The 18,774-nt window shown below is 35.9% G+C and overlaps 2 protein-coding genes across 2 annotated transcripts; both read right to left on the reverse strand.

The window, feature by feature from the left end:
- Positions 1 to 140: 140 nt before the first annotated feature.
- LOC130974143 (uncharacterized) lies at positions 141 to 3,515 on the reverse strand. Its single transcript, XM_057898893.1, has 2 exons — positions 3,099 to 3,515; positions 141 to 839 (listed from the first exon to the last, which is right to left on the reverse strand). The coding sequence occupies exons 1-2, from the start codon at positions 3,331 to 3,333 to the stop codon at positions 616 to 618; spliced, it is 459 nt and encodes a 152-aa protein (XP_057754876.1). The 5' UTR covers positions 3,334 to 3,515; the 3' UTR covers positions 141 to 615.
- Positions 3,516 to 3,869: 354 nt separating this feature from the next.
- On the reverse strand, positions 3,870 to 17,169 carry LOC130975603 (uncharacterized). Its single transcript, XM_057900372.1, has 10 exons — positions 17,052 to 17,169; positions 16,718 to 16,945; positions 16,442 to 16,616; positions 15,644 to 15,804; positions 10,096 to 10,164; positions 8,665 to 8,736; positions 8,521 to 8,571; positions 7,979 to 8,417; positions 5,636 to 7,854; positions 3,870 to 5,533 (listed from the first exon to the last, which is right to left on the reverse strand). The coding sequence occupies exons 1-10, from the start codon at positions 17,167 to 17,169 to the stop codon at positions 3,870 to 3,872; spliced, it is 5,196 nt and encodes a 1,731-aa protein (XP_057756355.1).
- Positions 17,170 to 18,774: the final 1,605 nt, after the last annotated feature.

The raw sequence follows: 18,774 nt of genomic DNA on the forward strand, positions 1-18,774 counted from the left end.
ATTACATCCTTAATCTAATCATTGTATCTGGATAGAAGGGAATTGAGGTTGTAACATTTAGTCATTTAATGTAACACAAGAAGATCAAATAGTCACCAATTATTAAAATGCAACTAATAAATCGTGACTACTTTGTAATAATCTCCCTCGCATGGGAGTTAAAGGTGTGGTTAAATATCCTGAATTAGAGGGGAAAGATCAAGTTCAATATATAAAATGGCTTACATACAAGTAATGATCAAGCAATCAACCAAACAAACAAAAATGATCATACAATAAAGAAAAAAAGGATGCTTACATACAATTAATCATCAACCAAACAAACACTAGAAGGCAGAATAAGGATTATACAATATCCAATCTTTCTCTTCAGTCTTCACCATATTACACTAACAATCCCTCTTTGTCCTGTAGGCAGGGGATGATGCAACTTGAAAGAGTCACAAATGGCCAAACAATGCCAAACATCTTAAACCAAGCTTTGCTTCATACTCTCAAAATATGAACATGTGAATGCGTGTGTGCAGCTTCATTGCGCAAAATACCAAAATGGTTAATGCTGGATTACCTTCAATCTCAAATGTTCAGGAAAATAAATATGTATACCCAGTATGCTTAACCAGTCTTCTTCGCCTTGAAGGCTGGATGTATAACCGCAGCATTGTATGAATCTAACTTCTCAATTCTTGCAATGCAATCTTTCATCCGTTTCAGGATGACTGGCATGGTGGAACAATTCTGTGTGATTTTCTCATTCAGCAACTTTACTTTCTTGGCTGTCTCTGGATCTTCTGGTGCAGGTGAACCTTCGCTCTGATAAATGTTATGGTCCAATGCACCTGTACAATATAGTTCAGCTCAACTTGTCATACCACAGAATAGAATAAATCTCAGCCATGAGCCATCAGCAAAGAATCAATTCTAGAACTCAGACTCATAGTAGTGATACTACTACCTGTCTTAAGCAGTTAGCTCCAGAACATAAAGGTAAGAGGAAAGACTTAAACGGCAATAACCATCCATATAATACAAAAGATGCTTTATATGATATGATTTTACAAAATATCATTAACCAATATAGAAAACACAATATCACTAACTTCATCCTACATGACACCATTCAAAATGCACTTTGGCCTACTGCATGACAATATTCAAAACTCATTGGAATTCAACAAGTTTCAATCAAGAACTTGGTAGCCAATGATGCCTGAAGGCTCACGTTTTTTGGTATATCTCATCCCTCAAACTTTTGTAGCAGAGTTATTGTAAAATTTGATATTAGCACTTAGATTGGACATGCTTACTAATGCTGACACAAATCCAAAATATTATTCACAATAATACTTTGGATAACCTACAAAGCTTGAAATTTGAACTATGTTCTCAACTTTTTGGCCTCAACATCAAATCCAGTAATTCCAGAAGTAAACAAGTCCCAAACAAAAATCCTAGGTAGTAGATTATGTTTAAATTAAATTTTATTATGTTTATTATATTGTATTATTTTTTCTTAGATTTTTCTTTTTAAAATGTTTCTACTAATATACCCAGATATTCGCCTTTCTCAAGAGAACAAATAAATGAGGATTCACAACGGAAATAAAGAGGGAATAAAGCATTTTCCTTAACAGAGAAGAGGGACGGAAGTGGGGTGCCTGGCTCCATAGAACCCCATTGCTTTCTCCGTTAGTAAACACACTTTATGCGACAATAGTATATATTAAAAAAAAATCCTTGCCAATAATTTGCTAAAAGAATTACAATGTCGTCTTTGACACAAGTCCTATTAAAACCATAGAATACAAATCAAAGCTTGGCCAACAGAAATTGTTACAAAAATAAGTCTTGCTTCATTTCAATTTATCCTCAAGATTGTGTTAATCATTTTATGCATTTACCAGTTCCAGTGATCTTTTCCTTGCAAGCTTCCACCCTCATAAATATTAATTGAGCTTTAGTAATAAGCTGTTTTATCAATCTAACTACCACGTTTTATTTAATGGACATGTTCTCTTGAAAATATTAAATTCAGCTAGGCTTAGTATAACAAGGTAATTCCTCTTCACTTATTTGTTGTGTTCCCTGTCTCATAGTTCAAGAAACTAAGCAAACTGCAGATCTAACATTAGTAAAATTAAAATTTCTAGGGCTTTATCCATTTGATCAATTAGTGCACTCAAGGAAATGCTCTTTAGAATTGCAAATTATTACAAACCATTTGATTAGTGTATACATAACGACCCTAAGATGATAAATGTGTTTCTTGAGAAAGCAAGGGCAACTCTGGTAGTGCAATCAAGACCAGGTTAAATTTTATTTCCCATCACTAAGACTAAATAGATTTAATTAAAAGAAAGGGTAAGCAGAATAATTAATTCAGTTTAGGCATAGAATAAGCACTTTAGACTATAAATTAACAATCACTAGCAAGTCAAAATTCAGGCTTGTCACACCAAACTAGAGATCTTAAACTGAAATACATGAGAAATAATAATCTTAATCATTTAGATTTTAGTGAAACAATGCAAAAGTTCACATCAATACCACTCCACGATTACAGATCATTAGGACAAGAAAGTAAGGCATCCTTATATTATTAACTTCCTAGATATCATCAACCAACTTTCTAGATATAGAAAAAACAATATTTCTAACTTCTACCTACATGACACCATTCAAACTGCACTTTGGCTTACTCCATGACAATATTCAAATGCACTGGATTTTCACACAAGTTTCAGTCATGACCATGGTAGCCATGGTAGCCAATGAAGGCTAACATTTTTTAGTATATCTCATCCCTCAAACTTTTATAGCAAAATCATTGTAAAATTTGATATGCTTGCAATGCTGACACAAATGCAGAAGATTATTCAAAATAATACTTTGGGTAACCTACAAAGCCTGAAATTTGAACTAAGTTCTCAACTTTTAGGCCTCAACATCAAATCCAGTAATTCCAGAAGGAAAAAAGTCGCAAACAAAATCCCTAGGTAGTAGAATCATACATAAATACAATTTTCAGTTCTAAACAATCTCAATTCCCTTCATTTTTTTTCATCCTAAAAGAAGAAACGAAAACCCTAAAAAGTGACCTGGGGGGGTTGAAGCATGGTGAGAGGGATGTGGAAAAAGTGGTCTGTGAGCGTCAAGAATAGAGAGAAGAGTAGGTTTGAGCTGATCCGGTAAGGTTGATCGGTGTTCGAGAATCTTGTGCGCCATTTGCTTCAACTCAGATTCCAATGATTCCAACTCCAAATCATCAGTTTGAGAGCTCCAAGTGGCTTCATGCGTATCCACCACTTCGGAGGTCTTGTTCGGAGCCATCATTAGTTGAAGACAAACCACTAGACCAGAGCTAGATAAGGAGTGAAGCGTCGGAGAAGATGACGGGGCTGGGCCACAGGGACTTTGAATGCAGATTGAAGGGAGTCATGGTTCATGGAGCATAGGAGAGCCTATGGTTCCTGGCTCTGTATGGGTGGCTTCTAATTCATTGGGCCGGGTCAGTTTTTCTAGCCGGGGCCGAGTCCACAAAAAGTTTGTATGTATGGATTTCTTTTACATAAATACGTTATTAGGAGGTGTTTGTTACTTTATATTACTTACTAGTGCATTAGCCCGTGCGTTGCACGGTATCGGTGTAGAAAATCATTCGCGAGTAATTATTTTGAGAATATGACAAATGTATGTTCGTGTCTTACATTTAGCAGTGTTTCACAAAGTATGAGTTATAAATTTTCTCAGTTATTTTGTAGATTGGATTAGCAAGTAGGACAAATTTGAAGGTAGATATTGCCTGTAATAGCATAACAATTCGACGATTTCACTATGACATGAATGTGAATAGTTATCGATTTTACTGTCTAGTGGATATTCTCGAATATTTCCCTGTAGACCACATTGATTGTCGAAGTGGCCACGTTGCATTTGTTATTCTGAATTAACACTCTGAGTCCATTCTTTGACTTTACTCTTGATAGTGCAACATACAGCTGGCCGTGCGAAAAAACTGGCCTTGGCAAGTACAACCCAACCGTGGTCAAAGTTTGTCCCTGTGACTTATTAATCGTCATTGCGAAGGACACAATAATTGGGAATTGTCTTCTCTGAAACCTAAACGGCAGACCTTGGTTGGTAGGAATCATATCCATTCGCGGTATTATGACTACCTGACCAACCTTGTTTCCTGTTAACGTCATGCACTCAACGACATGATTTCCTAGTTTCCGCACTTGTAATCTTGTCCCGTTACATAGACCGTTGGACTGGTCAATATTGCGCAATAGCATGACTGGCACACCTACTTTTAGAGTTAGTTGATGTGGGGGCAAACCAGAGCAGCTAATAGCATTAAGAACATCCGGTGTAATTGTGTCCAAGTCTGACTCCATGTTTCCTTCCTCAACACACAAACTATCACAGCTTAAATATATTTTTTCATCCCCTTCCAAACGATCCATTATGAGCGTATTCACCTCATTGACCACCTCTAATGTAGGACCAAGGATGGATCGATGTTTAAAGTACGATGGCTGAGTAATATTAGCCAAGAGGTTAGGGTATACAAACTCAACCATATCATCAAAGGGACGAATTGAATCATGTATCAATATGTCAGGATGAATATGCACCTCTGACTCCCCATCCATAGAATCCCCAACCAAGCCATCCCCAATATCCAACAGCCATTTTGAGAACTCAGTAACATCATCCACAGCTTTATCTGTTGGTCCAATAGTTAAACGCATGTTCACTGTCAGGGTTAGAACAGTACAGTGTTGCCATAGATACGAAGCATTGATAGCTGAATGAACAATATCCTGACGGGAGCCCATTGGAATGACTGGAAGAATCTGTCTAAAGTCACCTCCTAGTACCACGACCTTACCTCCAAAAGGTAATTCTGCATTATAATATGGTTCTGAGCTCAGGATGTCACGAAAGCACTTGTCGAGTGCTTCGTAGCAAAGTTTGTTGAGCATTGGTGCCTCATCCCATATAATAAGTCTAGCTTTGCATATCAACTTGGCCAAAGATGTACCTTGCTTAACGCAACATACTGAGTCCTCTGTCAACTCCAGCGGTATCTTAAACCTTGAATGAGCTGTTCGTCCATTTGGAAGCAATAAAGAAGCAATCCCACTGGATGCAACATTCAGTACAATGCCCCTTTTGCTTCGAATTGCAGCTGATAGAGTCCTATATAGATACGTCTTACCGGTACCACCGCAGCCATAAACAAAGAAGAATCCTCCGGCGTTACCATTGACTGCCTGTATGATGACATCAAATGCTTTTCTCTGACCTATGTTCATATTAGATAGGTTGTTGTTAAGCTCCTTAGTTAGGGCATCGACATCAAAGTTCAGCTCATCTAGTAGGAGTCGATCCTCTAAGCCATCAATAATGTCCGAACTTGGGTAAGGCATCTTGTCAAACTCTTTAAGAGATCTTCCATTACCCTGAAGCTTGTCCTCAATTTTCGCAAGTGTCATGTTCATAATTTGCTCCGGTGAAAGTTCAAGATCTAATAAAAATAATGAAAAAATGATACCGATCTGTTACAGATAGAGATTTGAACCATCATACAACATATTAACCAAAGAAATCATGTTAATGACGACCATACCTGCACATTGCATATTTTTTCTATGACAGAATAAGATATCCTCGGACAATACATGGTAACACTGCTCCCAAACAACCTCGGGTCTTACAACGTTGTTAGATAGTAAGAGCACCACGAACAGGTCACGCAAGTAGTTTCCAGAGGCCCACGTGCTTGCTTCTATTATAGCATCAATGAATTCCTTATCATCTTGCAATAACCCCAATGCATAGCATGCTTCCTTGAAGGTACCATACACAACCCCGTTGACTGTGCGCAAATGAACATAGCTGAGGCATCCCTTTTGTATGTTGAGCAAAAGTCGCAGGTAATAATCCTCGCCGTTGCCGCGGGGAACATGCGAAAGCCTACCAATGGAGAATCCTTGTTTCCTTGGCATCCACATGGATATGTCATCTTTCCATACAAATTTGTTAGGAAATTGACTGTATGTAAGAGTACGACCATAAGGAAACAACCTATTCGCAAGCATCCAGGCCAATAGCTTTGTTAGCTTGCCATCTACCCTATCTATTACATCAACAATGTTTTCGTAATCCCTGAATATAACAGGGTGTTCATTTGGCAAATGAAAAGGAAGCCTGATGACCGAAGGTTCCTTCTGTTGGATGTCATACCCAAAAATGCGCCAAGCTGCCTCACAGGCTGAGATATACCGACAATCATAATAGTTGCGTATCTCATCTACCACTTGTTCAGACTCACCGTCTACATTGGTTTGGTAGAAAGAAGCAGTTACCCGATCATTGCCCTTGTGAACGTACTTAAACAAATACTTTATTGCGGACTTTTGGCAGGTGTGCTCAACATTTATATGGCAACCGTATTTCAGTAGTAGTGATGGATTGTATGGTACAATATATGAATTATCGAGGGCCGTATTATTCTTTGTGACTATCCGACCATTATCCGTCCTCTTATACTTGGGGAACCCACCATCATCAATCATTGTCCTTGATCTAAAGGGCTTGGGATAATACTTTGAGCACCGACCGTTCAACATGCAGGGGCTTTTACTATTATACTTGCCACACGGGCCATGGACCATGTACTTTTCAACTGCCCCATAAAGTTTTGGCCTCTTGATCTTGTCTGGAATCTCAGCTGAGATTAGTTTGTCAATATCGTCTGGTGACTTAGGCTTGGATAGAGGATGCATGAACAGCAGTATGTGCGCATGTGGGAGTCCCCGCTTTTGGAATTCTACCGTGCATACGTCTGTAGAGACCAACTCATTGTTAGGCTTTAATTTTGATACATGTATAACATAATAGATTTCATTAAACTTACATGCCGTTATCTTGCCAAAGAATTGACCATGCTTGAAGTCAGCTATCAACTGACCGAGCTTTAGGTTAAAAATCCTCGATACAATGTCAGGACGGTCTTGTGCTTTTAACCCTGTGTCTTTTAACGAACGTTTTATCTCATCCCATTCAGGATTGCAAGTAATTGTTATGAAAAAGCTAGGATAACCTGCATATTTGCAAATTGCAAATGCATCCTTGCAATTGTTGAACATGTACCGAGGACCGCCAGTGAAGCTACTCGGTAGTATAATCCTCTGTCCAGTTGCAACAGCACTTGCCTCTCCTCTAACCAATGACTCATGCAGTGCAATATATTTGTCCACCCTTAGTTTGGGTTGGTTATGTCTGATAAAACTAAGCCGTTCAGCCTCAATCATCGTGTACGCATCGACCAGAAATTGTTGGAACAACCTCATAGATTGTAACATGACTGGGGACTCATTGAACCTCATCTGTATACGGTATGAAAAAAACTCTCTCATACTTATCGTCTTACGTTTCTTTATACCATTTAGGTCATATCTAGTAGATGTCTGAATACCTGTCCTGAATCCATCCTCACCGTATGGAAATATCAACGGATATTGAAGAGCCAAGTACAACGGGTGTAGAACATCTATTCTTTGCAACTTATTTGCTGTGGACTGAATAATAATATCTCTATCAAGGATTGAGTCGTCAATGTCACCTACTATCAGGATGGCAACCTCAGACGCAGTGGGTAAGTTGTACACTCTTCCATCCTTTTCCCGCTTCCTAATCAGCCTCATTTTAATTTCTGAAGGCTCGCTATCAGCGAACCTGTCTCGAGCAAAGCGAAAACTCTTGGCAAGAGGATTGCACATGTCCAGCATCTTAGTGAGTTCAGACACGATTTCAGTTTCAAGTTTGTTGATTATTTCACCCGACCTACAATTGTTTCAAGTATTAAGTGTGACATACATTTAAACACTTGGTAAGTATGTACATCTAGACATCTATAAATGTGTTTGCAAGGTATAATCTACGGTGTATGTAACCTTGAATGATGTACCTCACAGCAAGTATCCGATTAGACACTTCATTATCTGTGTCATAGATGTACAGTTGCGCAAATCTCGGCCTTTCATTGTTGTTAGGGATCAGGCTTCCAATTGAATGGTAGTTCTGACCATTAATTGAAAAAGTCGGTGGAGCCGTGCCGTTGTTAATGCCTCGGTTAACCTTTCCAGCCATTGACGTAAACGCAAACATGGAATTAAACTTACGGATATTCTTCCTGAAGTACCTACCTTTGTCATCATGTCCACGATGGAGGTCTTGTAGAATTGCAGGGACCTGTGTAAGTAACGGCAATTGTACCTTTCCATCCATGCAGCAAAGACCAAATCGAGGAATTCTGCTGCTCCTGCTTTTAGCCAACTTTTCCCCTTCCCACATGCATGCATTGCAGAACATGCAACGATGGATTGCATCTCCAGCATCCCAAGTATCTGAAGTACATATAACGCTTGTCATTTTTAACTGAGAAGATGCAGTGCGAAATGAGTTATTTCTAAAACACAGCATGCAGGCTATATAGGAGAGATCAGTTACCTTCCTCCCAAATCGACTCTGCCGACTCGACCAGAGAAAGTTGGTGTGGCCCTATTCAGCAAGAATGGCCAAAGTTTATGTTAGCAAACGAAGTTGATTATTGTTATGAGAGGATTAAGTAATGCATGAATCATAGAGTAGTACCTTCATGCTCATTTGTCCTGGAGTTATGTACGTAGTCAGTGTCTACTCCAGTATCATCAAATGCATGTATAACTGCATTAATTTCCAGTAAGCAATACATTATTAGCAACGTGCATGAGTCGACATGGACAATGTCCATGTTAACAATGGGTAGATTTTCTGTCGTCCATGAAGAATGTACATACATAGTCCATGGTTAAAAATAACAAAATTTTGTATACTGAGTTCAATCAAAGTATTGTTTTTTTTAAATGATTTGTTGGCAATTGCTTCCAATTTTGGTTGCTAGGCGAAACCTAAAAATCAAACAAACAAATTATTGTAACATATATTGAAAAAGTATAAAATAATATGTTATTTAATGGATCTTTAAAACCATGGCTTAATGTTGTCATTATATTTTGTTAGTACAATTTGTAATTGAGAAAATTTCACTCCCATCGCTTGCCTGATGCTAAAATAACACTATCCTCCTCTTTATTTATAAAATATACATTTTCCTCCGTTACAACTTTTAAAAAATATCCTCTTTACTCCATTTTGAATTTTTTGTGTTAACTAATGTTAAATTTATCCATTTTTCAAAAAAAATATATTTTTTCCTATAGAAATATCATTTAGTCAAAATTATATTTTCTGTCATTAAATTATACTCACCAAAATACACTTTAATAAATCATTTTTTATTGATTAAATTGTATTGGTATCGAAATGTTATTAAAAAAATTAATAATTAAATTATCTTTTTAATATATCATTCAATAATCTTTTAATTATTAATTTGTGGTTTTATCAAATTTCTTGTTAACAATTTTTTTATATTTTACTATAAATGTTTTGATATCAATATATATTATTTTAATATTAAAAAAAATCTTAGTAAGATCATTTTTCAATAACAATATATATTAATTGTTATGCATACTAAATTATGGTAATATTTTTTTATATAATGTTAAAATAATATTCATTCATATCAAAAAAGTATGAGTAAAATATAAAAAAATTAATAACCAAAAAGTTTTGGTAAAATTATAATTTAATAATTAGAAATTTATTTAATGATTTTTTTGAAAAAGATAATTTAATTATTAAATTCTTTTTAAATTATTTTCATAAAATTAGATTTTAATCAATAAAAAATAATCTATTAAATGGTATTTTGGTAAGTGAAGTATAATGAAAAAAAAATTAAATTTTCCGTTAAAGAGTATTATTCTAAAAAATATTATTTTTTTTAAAAAGCTAAAGTTAACATTAGTTAACAGAAAAAATTAAAAATGGATTAAAGAGGAGGTTTTTTAAAAGTTATAATGGAGGAGAATGTACATTTATTAAATATAAGAGAGGGTAGTGTCATTTTAGCACATCGCAAGAGAGAGGTGCATTGTTAGCAAAATCGGACTGGACCAGCTTGTTCGACCGAAATACCGGTGAACCGGACCTTAAGTGGGTCCAGTTCGATGATCTGACCGGATGAGGCAACGAACCGGTGCAAACCTGTCAAACCCATAGTGAACCGGTCAAAACCGATCAAACTCAATAAAATCGGTTCGACCGAACCGCTTGAGTTTCAACATTTTTCCAAAATGTTAAAGTTGGGGTTTCAACCCCCCTCGTCAAGAAAAAATATGATACTCACAACCACCAGGCTATTAAGCTTGTTATCAACATATATGCAAATTAATATATGTATATATATATATATATATATATATATATATATATATATATATATATATATATATATATATATATCTTTCAGCAAATAATTTACTTCTATTTAATTTATTTTAATTTTAATTATAAACTCATTCATTCTTAAATTATTATATTTTTATTTAACAATAATTATAAACTCACTTATTTTTTTATAATTACATAATATCTATTAATAATATTCATCAATAAAAACAAAATAAAAATATTTATGATAGAGTAACATTAACAAAATACATATTGTTCCTGTTTCATATTATTTTAGAATAGCTAGATACTTTAAAAATATTATTGAAAATATATATTTTAAATTTTAATTTTAAATTTTGGACTATATTTTTTTTTATTTACATGTGACTGGGTCAATGAGTTCAACCAGTGACTCACCGGTTGAACCAATAACCCAGTGACCCAGTGACTTAACCGGTTCGATCACTGATTCGGTTCTGACAACTGTGGAGGGGAGTGTAATTTGTTCTTTATAATTCCTTATTAATAGTAAACATGTTTTTGTTGTTTTTATTGCGGTTTGATTTGATTTTTAAATCTGACCATGAAATCCCCAACCGAACCGAACCGATCCAGTTAAAATAAAAAAACCCGAAAAACCAAGCCGCCCACCCAACCCAAATTGAACGTCCTCTACCCTACCCGGTAACCTCGAAGCCCCACCCCCAAACGAAGCAGGAAAACCTAGCCGCTCTCTCCCTAGGTCTCACAGCCTCGCTCTATGCACCTCGCAGCTCCGGCGAGGGACCATCCCTCCCACCACCGATCCATGCTGTCTTTCGAATCCATTCATTCAACCCCGTAGTTAGGAGCCTGCAGTTCAGCACCTGCTGCTATCTCCAAACCAAGCCCTCGAAAGAATGTAGTGGTTACAGAATCCTCCAGCGGGGAAGGTAAAATTGACTTGCCCTACTGATTTAAGGGTAGGGGCTATTATTAGCACTTTGTATTGATGCTTTCGCGCACCCACCCAGGCACTGGAGAAGGCTTATGATGACCTTCCTCCTGGCCTCGCCATTCCACTGCTCCCAGTACCTACTCGTGGACAGAGCAGCCCAGCATACAACCAGCCACCGCCAGTGACCAGCGCCCAGCAACCCAGCACCGAACGAAGCAAGTCCCACCCAGAAGTAGCACAGAGGACCCGCCTTCCGGAACCATCCTCGCAACTCGCACCCAGCACCACCCAGTCACCCAGCGGACACAGAGCAACCTTCCAAGTCCGTTAACAGATATGGAGCCCAGCCAGGGAGTCAGGTATGTAACTTGATTGAAATTGTTGTTCTGTTTGTTGTTCATTACTTTATTTCGAATTGGTTCAACTGCTTGTGGTTTGTTGAAATTCTCAAACATAACTATTGTCGTGTTTTGTTTTGCTGTTCGGTTGAGATAATGAATTACCTGTGAAGTGTTTTACTGATTTAGTATGATTTATGGAGTGTTGGAGGTTCAGGATCTTCATAGGGTTAGAGTGAAATCAGTATGGTAATCTGATTCTGGTTTGTTATGTTATGTTGAATGACTGAAACAGCTTCTATTGTGTTTTGTTTTGTGGTTCTGCTGAATTACTGAATTACTTTTGAAGAGATTTACTGATTTAGTATGAATTATGAGGTGTTGGAGGTTCTGGATCTAAATAGGCTTAGATTGGTATCAGTATGGTAAGCTGCTTCTGGTTTATTTTGTTATGTTGAATTACTGAAACTGCTTGTGTTGTGTTTTGTTTTGCTGTTATGTTGAATTCATGAATTCACGAATTAATTTTGAAGTGATTTAGTATGATTTATCAAGTGTTGGAGGTACTGGATCTTGATTGGGTTAGATTGAAATCAGTTAGTTAAGCTGCTTCTGTAAATTGCTGGTTGATTTATCAAGTGTTGTAGGTATGAGTTATCATGTGATTTACTATGATTTGTTGTCAACAGTTGTTGCTGGTTGTTTAATGACTATGTAAAATGCTTTATTTTGTAAAGAGGATCCTGATTTTGTTATTCAAAGTTAAATTTGTTGCTGAAAGTTGAATGTCTTGCTGCAATCTTGTTCCTGATAATCAGGAACATTGAAGTTTAATTTACTTAATGTGTTATGTTTTTCCATATTTATTTAAATTGATACAATATTTTGTATTCGGGACAAATTTTTTATATATTTTTGCAATATTAGTTATTAGTTATGTTTCAGGATTATTACTTAATGCTTGGAATCATTTATGCTGGTTTTAGTGTTTTGCTGTTGTTTGAAACTGAGTTGCTGAGTAGTTGGATTTTGTTTACTGAGTTAATTATGAAGACCCCCAGGTGAAAGATTCACTTGTGAATGTGAAAATGGTTTTATCCCTTACCTCGTAGTTTATAATTAATAAAATACCTTTTTTTCCCTCAAAATCTACCACACTTGTTGAAAAGGTTTCACTTTGCGTTAATCATAACTGATTGAAATGTTTGGATTCTGAATCTTATTTCTGTATAAACAAATTTACACTCGGATTGTTTGTTTATTTTTTTTGGGTTTTGGAAACGGATGGTGTGGATGCTGAGTTTTATGTTTTCTGATTCAATCTTTTATGTTGACTAATTGATTAGAAGTCTTTCTCGAGTCATTCCACATAAGTGATAAGTAACTCATATTTTTTATATATTTTTGCAATATTAGTTATGTTTAAGGATTATTACTTGAAACTTTTAATCAGTTCTGCTGGTTTTAGTGTTTTGCTGTTTGTTTAAAACTCAGTTGCTGAGTAGTTGGGATTTGTTTACTAAGTTAATTATGGTCATGATATTGTCAGGATCTTGGGATTTATGTCTTATATATTATGGGATTTATTAATTTGATTAATATCCTAACATGGTTAGGAATAACTTCCAGTGAGGATAGACGACTAAGATGGCTTTTCAGCAATTTTTTAGGAGGAAACTCCAATCTCACTTTCGTGTAAGCATTATCCCTGCATTTCTGGTTTCTTGTATTATAAGGAGTATTTATTTTTTCGCGTGACTTCAAATGAAGACCCTCAGGTGAAAGATTCACCTGTGAATGGGAAAATGGTTTTGTCCCTTACCTCATAGTTTATAATTAATGAAAGTACCTTTTTTTTAATCCTCAAAATCTAACTTACTTGTTGAAAAGGTTTCACTTTGCGTTAATCATATCTGATTGAAATGTTTGGATTCTGATTCTTATTTGTATATAACAAATTGACAATATACTCATATGGGACTGCCTCAGAAACAAATTTACGCTTGGATTCTGGATCTTATTTCTTTATAAACACTTTTACGCTTGGATTGTTTGTTTATTTTCTTGGTTATTGGATTCGGATGGTGTGGATGCTGAGTTTTTTGTTTTCTGATTCAATATTTTATTGTTGACTAATTGATTAGAAGTCTTTGTCGAGTCATCCCACAGAAGTGATAAGTAACTCAAATTTTTTAAATATTTTTGCAATATTAGTTATCTTTAAGGATTATTACTTAATACTTGGAATCATTTATGCTGGTTTTAGTGTTTTCCTGTTGTTCGAAACTGAGTTGCTGAGTAGTTGGATTTTGTTTACTGAGTTAATTATGTTCATGATTTTTGTCAGGATCGTGGGATTTATGTCTTAGATATTATGGGATTTATTAATTTGATTAATATCCTAACGTGGTTACGAATAATTTTCAGTGAGGATAGACGAATAAGATGGCTTTTCAGGATCTTTTTAGCAGGAAAATCCAACCTCACTTTCGTGTAAGCATTATGACTGCATTTCTGGTTTCTTATATTGTAAGGAGTATTTACTTTCTGGCGTGACTTCAAATGAAGACCTTCAGGTGAAAGATTCACCTGTGAATGGGCAAATGGTTTTGTCCCTTACCTCATAGTTTATAATTAATAAAAGTACCTTTTTTTAATCCTCAAAATCTACCTCACTTGTTGAAAAGGTTTCACTTTGCGTTAATCATATCTGATTGAAATGTTTGGATTCTGAATCTTATTTGTGTATAACAAATTTACAATACATTCATATGGGACTGCCTCAAAAACAAATTTATGCTTGGATTGTGAATCTTATTTCTGTTTAAACATATTTACGGTTGGATTGTTTGTTGATTTTTTTGGTTTTTGGATTCGGATGGTGTGGATGCTGAGTTATATGTTATCTGTTTCAGTCTTTTATTGTTGACTAATTGATTAGAAGTCTTTGTCGAGTCATTCCACATAAGTGATAAGTAACTCAAATTTTTTATATATGTTTGCAATATTAGTTATGTTTTAGTGTTTTGCTGTTTGTTCGAAACAGAGTTGCTGAGTAGTTGGGTTTTGCTTACAGAGTTAATTATGTTCATGATTTTGTCAGGATCTTGGGATTTATGTCTTATATATTATGGGATTTATTAATTTGATTAATATCCTAACGTGGTTACGAATAATTCTCAGTGAGGATAGACGACTAAGATGGCTTTTCAGCAATTTTTGAGGGGAAAACTCCAATCTCACTTTCATGTAAGCATTATCCCTGTATTTCTGGTTTTTTCAATTATAAGGAGTATTTACCTTTTGGCTTTGTTACATGTGACTTCAAATGAAGACCCTCAGGTGAAATATGCGGCAATAGCTTATTGCTGTGCAAGAAGTGTCATATAGAGTGAAAAGGATATTGAGTATTAATCCAAAAACGATCGGCGTGGATTTTAGACATGTACAAATATTTATAGTAAGTGACTGCATTAGTTCCATAGGGTCTACATGTATATTGATTGTATATTGATTTTTTTATAAATTCATTGTATATCTAATCAGACCAGTTCAACAACTGATTAACCTCGGTTGGATATGTTAAGCGACTGACTTGATCGGTTTAACGATTAGTTCGGTTCTCCCAACCTTGGCACTACAAAAGACCTATGAATTTGTTTAAGAAATAATTGAACTAAAGTTCTTAAAATAATCAACTATTTTTTAATTTACATTACACTTAAGTAAAAAAAGTATACAAAATTATTTGCAAAACACGAATTAAATATTCGGCATGAGACGAAATAAATATTTGCAAATCTATTATGCAATCAATCTCTAAATAACATAAATAATTTATCTCCACCTGTATCGCATGAGACCCACCCAAGTTCTATTAGTAGGTAAATAATATAATATCGACTACATTAGTTTATATCATGAATGTACTATCCTACGCATTGCTCGAGTCTCAATTTAGTACTTGTAAAATTAACCAAAAACTGTTATTTATTCTTTAGGTTAGGGAGCTAACCTTCGAAATCTGGCATGGGATCGTGATCTGTTGGATTAACACGGTGCATGTCTGATGACGACTGTTCGCTGGAGAATACAGACTTATGATTATCCACAACTCCAATTCGAAAGGCCAGGTTTGTTTCAATATTTCGACGGCTTTCTCTGTGATCCATTGCCCTAGTTATAGTTTTAGGTGTACAATACTATCATATATTATGTAAGTATTTTTAATCTTAAAAAGTAGAAAATTTAATTGTCTAGCCAGAAAATGATATTATTAAACTCAGCAGTTAGTAACAATCCTTAGTTAGAGAAAAACATTATTACCAGTCAATCTTTGATTAAATAAATCTCCAAATATATAAACAGTAAATATCTATGCTCATTAAAAGGTTAACCTCGTAATTTTCACACGTCCCATCCTATAAAAATAATTTAATGTTTTTAATAACATCAACATATAATTAAACATTTAGAGGGTATAATCTTATCCTTTACAATGTAAAGAGATTAACTTACTCAAACCGTAATAATTACTAAAGTAATCCGAATAAATAAAGGTTATCCTTATTATATCAAATCTTTAAAAAAAAAAGGGTGATGGGAACTCAGGTAACCTTTTAAATAAGAAACAAATGTTAGTATGTTTTAGTCTAAAAACCCCGTTAATCACCGTCATATATTACAGAACATATAATACCCTTAGTTAAATATAGAAGATTTAGAATTTTTCCAACCCTTTTACCGGAATATGTGGATCAGTTTCCCGGGAGTGTGAGATAAATTCAAGTTTTAATCAATCATAAAGACTTACCCATGTCGTGCTCTAGCTGGAGTGGCTGATGATGGTCCACCACTAATCCCTGAAATATTGCTATAGTCTTGGCTTGGTGAGGCATTTTCCTTCATGTCATTACCCGTATAATTGCCACTACTGTTGTTCATGGTTAGCACCATAGGATTGAAGCCAACATTTTGATTATGGTCCACTGAATAGGATAGAATACATATCGAAGAATACGGCAGGTCAAGTTAGACAATGCGGTGATACACTATACTTTTATATACTTGTAATAGGAAAGGATTTTACCATTTGTTAGGTTTGAGAGTGGGTTCCTTTCTGAATAACTCGTAGTTTTAGATTGGGTCCTTCTGAAGCCACGAACTGAGAGCGCCGACACAGGAGAATCGGATGCCCGAAAGTGTTTGGCCATGACACCAGAATCGCTGAGTCTATCTATAGCCTGGGACGACGATGGAGATTGTTCGACCGTGGCAGAACTTCTCTTAAGAGGCAGCAGTGGTATGAAGTTCGGATCTATTTAATATTAGCCATTGACTACGATTAGTATATGGTAAATGAAAAAAGCATGGACCTAACCAATGGACCTTGCATGTTAATATAATGAATTAAGGAAGCTCACCGGGTGGGATTGTCCTTTCAAATGTTGGACCTCGTGGTGGTATTCTTCTCTGATTTAAGAGGGATCTCCGATGCATCCTGGCTAATTTCGGGCTGAGTCTGAAGTCACCGTGGTCCATTATCTCGAAACAGGAGATGCAACACCGGAGATGGAGAAAACTAATGAAATTGATCAGAAGTTGTGATAGTAGTACCCTGAAATGCAGGCAGGAGGAAAAAAGCCTTGCAATGATGGAATGAGAAACGGTACACACCCAGCTAGTATATGCATTGTTTCTTAGCAATCCAATATGAGTAGCGCACATATTTGATCCAATGTTTTGGTATTTTATGTTTTGGTATTTTGTGGAATACGCGGGAACACGGGAAATGAAAAATTTTGGATGGCTGAGGATTGAAATGTGGTGGTGGCGGGATAAGAAATCAAGTAATCCATCTAAGGATAAGACTTAACAGCTGAATTTGGCTAAATCATGTTGTGTACATGAGATCCGCTTAATTTAGGGAATATTTTGTTGTGGTTCATCTTACATGGCTGAAATATTGTTAACAAACACACCGATGACATGTAACGATAGAGATATAGTGCTCACTATTATGGTTAACAACGGGCTATATTAGTCATTAGTCATTGTGAACAACATGGATATGCTGCTCACGTATGTGATTACAACTTCACGCTATGGTAACTAAGTTTCCCTATCCCATGCAGTTGAATTTAAGCCGTCCAGTTATTCCACATAAGTGATAAGTAGTTGGTATTAAATAAAAGGAGAAGATTTTTGCCCACATGATTAGTAACTACAGGGTGATAGATTCTACATGAAGTGATAACATTAACTTGAAGGAACTCTCCCATCACATATACAAAAGGGGGTTCCATGGTGTGCATTGAAAAGTAACTCCATGAACCATGATATACATCTAACAATGTAATAGGATCAGCAAAATGAATGGCGTGTCTTGAAGGCTCGATGTGATCAATGGTTCCCAGAGTGACTCGACAAAATACTTTTTACTCCTTCATTAACATTTATTTACATAAAGTGGAGGTTGTGCTGATTAGATTTTGATAAGCTCCGCGTACATCACCGACTCATTCAAGGATGTGACGGTTAGTCTGATTATACTGCCTGGCCTTAAGAGGTTATGCCTAACAAAGTATCTCCATCCCCTGGTAAGCTGTACTTCGACGAATGAAAGTATATTCGTCCAGCGAAGTCCCATATTGTATTCAATTCCTCCGACATGTCGAAGGCATACACAATCCATCCTAGAAGGGAATGCACGTACTGCAAAATCAGTGGGTATAACCTGGCGATGCAGAGAAGAAAAATGCAGATCAAAAGTTGGAAAAAAACATTTCTAAGCAACAGAAACGTGAGACGATAGTCATTGAAACTTACTATAGAGCAGCTGCGAGCCTGATGGATGGTAATGAAGCAAACGTATGTGTCATAGCTAGAGCCGATTGGACGATTGATGGGTATAAACTGTGTGAAAGTTGGTGAGTTCAGTTGGGCACAGTGCAGCGGATGGTTAGGGAGTTATACAAACTGTTCGTTGGTCGCTGTTGTGAGGAACTGATGAAACCTGATTGGTATGATAGAGTACGTACTGTGGTCGGTCTCATCTCGGTTAGTGCAAGCATTATCTTCCATGATATCTGGCCCACGATTGTCAGAGTCAGCAGGATCATCATCGTCGATATTGGGGAGCTCGTT

Source organism: Arachis stenosperma, chromosome 4 (assembly GCF_014773155.1).
Source record: "Arachis stenosperma cultivar V10309 chromosome 4, arast.V10309.gnm1.PFL2, whole genome shotgun sequence".
NCBI classification, from domain to species: domain Eukaryota; kingdom Viridiplantae; phylum Streptophyta; class Magnoliopsida; order Fabales; family Fabaceae; genus Arachis; species Arachis stenosperma.

Bases quoted from the DNA above. Each gene is read 5' to 3' on its own strand.
- LOC130975603 (XM_057900372.1), bottom strand. From the start codon at position 17,169: ATGGACCACGGTGACTTCAGACTCAGCCCGAAATTAGCCAGGATGCAT. The intron at 8,418-8,520 runs GTAACTGATCTC...TATGTACTTCAG, and splicing joins AGAGTCGATTTGGGAGGAAG to ATACTTGGGATGCTGGAGAT. The intron at 5,534-5,635 runs GTATGGTCGTCA...TATTTTTATTAG, and splicing joins AAAAAATATGCAATGTGCAG to ATCTTGAACTTTCACCGGAG.
- LOC130974143 (XM_057898893.1), bottom strand. From the start codon at position 3,333: ATGATGGCTCCGAACAAGACCTCCGAAGTGGTGGATACGCATGAAGCC. The intron at 840-3,098 runs GTCACTTTTTAG...TATATTGTACAG, and splicing joins CCATGCTTCAACCCCCCCAG to GTGCATTGGACCATAACATT.